The 6,152-nt window shown below is 46.0% G+C and overlaps 1 protein-coding gene across 1 annotated transcript in view; it reads left to right on the top strand.

Moving 5' to 3' along the window:
* Positions 1-686: 686 nt before the first annotated feature.
* Positions 687-6,152, top strand: part of OTOA (otoancorin) — a gene marked incomplete at both ends in the record, with an annotated part of 186,591 nt that continues 181,125 nt past the window's right edge. The window contains 6 exons of the mRNA XM_084250215.1: positions 687-777; positions 1,165-1,193; positions 1,271-1,301; positions 1,419-1,446; positions 3,167-3,254; positions 6,019-6,150. Of these exons, the coding sequence (XP_084106341.1) occupies positions 687-777; positions 1,165-1,193; positions 1,271-1,301; positions 1,419-1,446; positions 3,167-3,254; positions 6,019-6,150 (399 nt within the window). The remainder of the gene's footprint in view (positions 778-1,164; positions 1,194-1,270; positions 1,302-1,418; positions 1,447-3,166; positions 3,255-6,018; positions 6,151-6,152) is intronic.

Genomic DNA, 6,152 nt, shown 5'->3' with positions numbered 1-6,152 from the left:
CTTTTTTCTATTCTTCTCCCTCCTCCACTACCCAAGTCTTGTTTATCTTATTCTTATTGAACTATAGTAGTTCTTTTAATAGTCTGGATGTAAGTCCTTTGTCAGATATAATAGAGTCTATAATTTTATCCACTCCTTGCTGAATTGAGGGCAATAGGAGGGGGTAAGAATACAAACAGGTGTTTGTTGTCCTCAAGGAGAAAGATGATTGTGTCTTAGACTAGAACAGAGGTTTAGATGGAGTCAAATAGATGGAATTTTAAAATATTAAAAACAACAATAACAACAACACCTCAAGGCCACCTTAGTGGCATAAGGGCTAAGTTTCAACGCTATTATCTCTGCTGCCTGAGTTCGATCCCTGGCCAGAGAGCTGACCACATGGCACAGCAGACCTCTCCTGTCTCCCCCGCTGCTCCCCTCAGCAGTGTATTTCAGTAGATTCACCTGTTCTGCTCCCCACTCTGTCTCTGGTGAATCCTGTCACCCCTTGCACCTCTGGCTTACACCCAGTTCTTCTATGCATAAATAAATAGATCTTTAAAAAACAAAGCAAACAAACAAACAAAAAAACCCTCAAAAGACCTGGGGCTGTTTGCCTTTCCCTTTTGTCTTCTAGATGTTCTTAAGTATATTTTAAAGATGCAGACCTGAATCACTTCTGTGCTTGAATTAACTGCAGGAGAATGTCTCAGGAAACTGGGACATACTTCCTTTTCCTGCTCCTTTCCCTGAGCCATGGAGTGGCGAGTCCCAGAGTTCCGACGTCCAGGCAGGGTAAGTCCTGGCGGGGCACTGGGGGGTCCTGGGGGTGGGTAGGGGAATCATCTGTCATGGCTTGCACATGTGTTCAGCATGTAGGGGGGTAAATAGATTTAAGTGCATGATGCTGGAAAGTGTTTAGGGAAGTATACTTGTGTGCACATGTGTGTGTGTGCATCTAGATTTGATTTCATCTAGATTTGATTTTCAGTGTTGTTCCATAAGTGTTTTTCAAACCAAGGTTTTTTCATATTGGGTGCATATGGGCCCAGGGATAATTAAAATTCACTAATGTTTTCCTCCACAAGTGACTTTTTAAGGGGCTCTTTTTCTAATCCATATTTATATTTTTGAAGGTCACAGAATTCAATTCTAGTTATACATTCAATGGCTTTCTTACAGATTTGCATCCATTGTTGCAAAAAATGGCTGTGAGTATCCCCTTTTCTTTTAATCAAAATTCCCTCTGCTGGAACTGCCAACTCGATGGTATCTCTTTGCCTTTCAGGAAGAAATAATAGATGGAAGCTATCTGAATGGTAATGTCCCCACTCTGTCCCCCCTTGCAGCTTCTAAGAATTTCAAACAGAACGTGCCTGTGATCTCTCTGGAAACATCCCTTTTTAAGTTGTCTTCTCATTTTATTCCCATTGTAGCATTACTGGATCTCATACAGTTTCAAAGGTAACCCACCCTAGAGGGGAAGGCAAAGGAGGGGGTAGATTTTTAATAAAAATTCTTAATGGAAGTCCCTCAATTGTAAAAAGTAATGTGTGCTCATTGCACAAAAGATTCACAATGTACAGGCGTTTTAAAGTTGATGCATTTGTTCTGCAAACTTTTATTCCTCTCTGCGCCAGCACAGGGCTAACATTCATGGAGCAGGGAGCAGGTCCTTTCTAAGTGCTTTATGCGTAAAAACACATCTCTCCTCACAGGCACCCCTGAGGTAGGTCCTGTATCCTCATGTGGAGCAGAATAATAACACCGAGGTACAGGAGGCGAGTCAAGGTCAATTCCGGGCAGTGCAGAGCCGGTGTTTGTGTCCAGCAGGGTCCATGGCCTGTTCTGTCCTGCTGTCTGCCATGTGTAGGCCAAGGTTGCAGGCCAGGGACATGGCAGGCACTGCATGGGTGTAAAAAGACAGATATTAAAAGAACATTCTAACGTGATGAGTAAAAGAAATAGGGGCCTTGGTGCCTCATCATGGGCACTTAATTATGTTAATGTGAAAGATTCTACATAAACATGCCTCTCTCTACACACATACATGCATACATATACCACTCTACACACATACATACATACGCCTCTCTACACACATGCATACATTCGCCTCTCAACATAACTGCAGTTGATAGTTTGAAATACAGTCTTTCAGGCTGAAAATCTTCCTTCCATTCCATCCCATTACTATTACTTCATCATAGCCAGAAGCAAAAATCTAACTCATTCCTTTTTCACTGATGAGTGGTATTCCACTGACTGGATATACCATAGTTAACTTTTCTTTTTTTAAAAAAAGATTTATTTATTTATTTATTTATACAAGCACTGGGTACAGTCAGAAGCGCGGGAGGGTGAGAGAATTCACCAGAGCCAGAGCGGGGAGCAGAGCAGGCAGAAGGACCGAAGTACACTGCTGAGGGGAGCAGCGGGCGGCAGGAGAGGTCTGCATGCCATGTGGGACCCTCACCTGGCGGCTGGGGATCGAACCGGCGCTGCAGAGGCTGCAGGGCAGCTTCGCAATCCAGCACTCAACCGTTGCGCCACTGGGGAGGCCCCATAGTTAACTTTTCACCTGTTGTTGGACATTTGAGTTGTTTCCAGTTTTTGGCTGTTATGAGTGAAACTGCATTTGCTATGTGCTGGGCACTGCTTTTAGTACTTTACAGGTGTGAATGAATCGAGTCCTCACAATTGTTGGCCAGGTGATATAGAAAGGGAAACTGAGGCACAGGAAAAGTCAGTAAGTGGCCTAGGATCATAAAATTAAGTGGCAGAACCAGGATTCAAATCCAGGTTTTGGGGTCCACACTCTTAACCATTCCAGCCTCTCAGGGCACACACATCATCTGCTTTTTAACTTAATAGAGCAAGGACATCTTTCCCAGTCAGTCTGCTTGGATTGCAGTTAGTCTCAGCAGATTATTATGGGAATTAAATATTGCACACAGCTCAGCAATTGATCGTTGTCACTGAAAAAGGGGGTCCAGGCTGATTCCTAGAATCAGAAGCTCCCTCGTGTCTATGCCAGGTTAACAAATCTACTTCCAAGCACAAAGTTCCTAGCTCCCAGTCCAGCCCCACCATCCTCTGAATCGGTCCCCTGGGCACTCGGCTAATAGGGAGCCGCTCCCCGGACCTGTCATTGTGACCTTCTCCCGTCTATCTTTGGCTGAAGCTCCCACGTGTGGACGGCAGACCTCTCCCACAGCGTCCTGGCCTATCTGAATTCACGGGACATGGCCTTCACCATCCCTGGTCTGCAGGTGAGCACCTGACACCTGTCAGTATGTTCCCCATTCAGTGCCAAGGCGTTGAACACTCAGGGCCAGGTAAGTCTGAGAAGTGGTGAGGCAGACAACTAGTCTTTGTTTCCACAGGAAGTATGTTCTGTCCGTTTGTCTTGCCATGTTATACACAGTCCTTTAGCTCTATCACTTTTTTTTTTAATCTTTGACGGAGACGTGATGTATGGTCTATAACAGAGACCCATAATCATAGCAGCTCAAGTAACTAAGTTTCTTCTTATCTCTTGTAATAGTCCAGAGCTTGGGGGGAGATGCAGAGATGAGCAGCAACTTGCTTTCAAAACAGTGTCCAGGGGCCCAGTTCCCTTTATCTTGGTGCGTTACCATCCTCTAGGGAGTTGCTGGTGATGTGGTTGAAGCAGTACATCCATTCTCCACAGGGGGGGCGGCGGGGAAGAGGAAGTGAAGCAGGAGCATCTTCTCTTTTCAGGATGTGACCTGCAAGTTGCACATTTCCTTCTGCTCACGCTCCGTTGGCTCACAGCCCTTGGTCACATCTTACCACAGAGGAGTACGATGAGACTCTGCCTTTCTGAGAGGCTTTACTCAGCTACTGCTGTGGGAAATCTGTTGCTAATGGGGACCATGGGGGAGAAGCTCTTTGAGTGTAATTATCAGTGTCTCATCTTGGGTCCAAGACATATTTTTCTGTTGTTGTATGTGGTTGAACAACCATGTTAATAGATGGCAATGGAGATTTTCCTGAAGACTCAATAGGGCATAGTGGGGTCTGCGGCCAACTGGACACTCATTAACATGACCGGGGGTGGAGGTGTGTCCTATTTTTCCCATTACACTGCAAATAGCCCAGAAAATTGAGAAAATATTCTTTTTTTTAAAGATATATTTATTTATACAAGAACCGGGGTACAGGCCAGATGTGTGGGAGGGTGAGAGGATTCACCAGAGGCAGAGTGGGGAACAGAACAGGCAGATCTACTGAAATACACTGCTGAGGGGAGCAGCGGGCGAGACAGCAGAGGTCTGCCATGCCATGTGGGATTCTCACTGGCTGGCTGGTATCGAACTGGCACTGCAGAGGCTGCGGACAGATTCACAGCGTGGCGCTCAACCACCGGCGCCACCCGGGGAGGCCCTTGAGAGAATATTCTTACAGTACTTAAGAAGTATTATCTGATTCAGCAAAGAATTCATGTCGTTGATGAGTGAAGTTCTTAACAGTTTCAATTTTTACTTTTTATGAAAATGAACCACCATTCATATGGAAATAGCTGGTTGTAAACCATTTACCGGGATACCCATTAGCTGAAGCTGGCTGCTGGCCTCTTGGCTTCTCCTATTCTTCAGTCTGTGGCATCCCAAAGAGAAAGCCTACCCCTTTTCTCTCTAGCAATAGATTTCTCATGAACTCTATCTGTCTGTCTATCTATCTATCTATCTATCTATCTATCTATCTATCTATCTATCTATCTATCTATCTGTCTGTCTATCTATCTTTCTATCTATGAATGAATGACTAGGAGTTGTACTCTCTCTCTTCCTATGTGTATATTCATTTATTTACACAACATCTACTTATTTAGTTTCTGCCAGGCTCAGTTCTAGACGCTGGGGAGTTAGAGAACATGGCATCTTGTTACTACCCATGTGGACTTTGGATTCTACAGAGAGAGACAGCCAATAATTATTCAACTCATTCAGGATAGAGAATAGTGAATAGTGCAGGGCTTACTGACCACTTACTGGGAGCTGGGGCCTTCTGAAAACAATTCGTGCACTTAACAATCCTACAAGGCTGACTATTGTTTCTGTTTTTCAGCTGAGAAAACAGAGACCCAGGGGAGCGTTGTTGATTTAGCAAATAAAATACAGATGCCCGTTTATATTTGGTTTGCATATTGACAACAGATACATTTTTTAGTGTAAATGTGTCCTGTACAACATTTGGGACATGTTTATCCTAAAATTTTTGTTGTTGTTTACCTGACATTCAAGCTTAACTGGCATCCTCTTTAGCTAGCATTTCATTTAGCAGCCCTGGCTTGGGGCTGCTGTGCCAATAGCCGGCCACACAGCCAGTGAGTGGCAGGGGGAGCTCTGCACATGCTGGGGCTGGATGTGGAGCCCACAGCATCACACAGCGCTGCTTTCTAGAGTGTCCCTATTAAAGAGAGATCGAGAAGAGAATTCCCCAGAGAGCAGAGGAAATCTCTTCCAGGAGAGGCTGCTGGCCTTGGGCGCTCATCCTGGAGGGGTGCCACGGGGAGTTTGTACCTGCAGTCTGAATGTTGGTTGTGTGGGCAGCTGGGGGCATGGGAGAGGTGTGAGTGGTCCTCAACTGCGGGCAGAAAATGTTCTGGGAGGAGAACAGCTTTTTAGACTTGAAGCTCCAATCACCGACAGGGGCCAGGCAGACCCTAAAGACATTGGTGGGCTGGGTCAGAGGTAAGTGTTAAATGATGACCGCGAACAGCTGGCCTCGGTCTGCTGATGTCCACCAGGAAGGGGTTGCTCACCCTGCGTGGCCAAATCTTTGTGTTTTCCAAGCAGAAAGTTGGAAATTTGGATTTTTGTGAGGAATCCCCCAGTTTTCAAATGTTGGCATTTGATGAAAAATTTGGAGCCTACCTAGGCAAACCTGTGGCCACTGCCAGCTGCAGGTCTCTGTGGGCAGCAGGTGGCCTGGTCGGGCTGCTGGCCGTGTTGCTGACCGCACACGGGCACACCCTGCCCTGGCGACCCTCCTGACACCCCCGTGCAGGCAGCCATGGGAAACCACCTGCAGCAGCAGGTGTACCAGCCGCAGAAACTGCTGGAGGACCTGAGGGAAACAGATGACCGGCAGTTCCACACCGCCATGAAATGCCTTTTAGAAGACAAGAAGGACCGCTTGGT

The sequence above is a fragment of the Talpa europaea genome, assembly GCF_964194135.1.
Source record: "Talpa europaea genome assembly, chromosome: 12".
Taxonomy (NCBI): domain Eukaryota; kingdom Metazoa; phylum Chordata; class Mammalia; order Eulipotyphla; family Talpidae; genus Talpa; species Talpa europaea.
The sequence above is the reverse complement of the archived record's forward strand: the minus strand, read 5'-3'. Positions and strand labels throughout refer to the sequence as shown.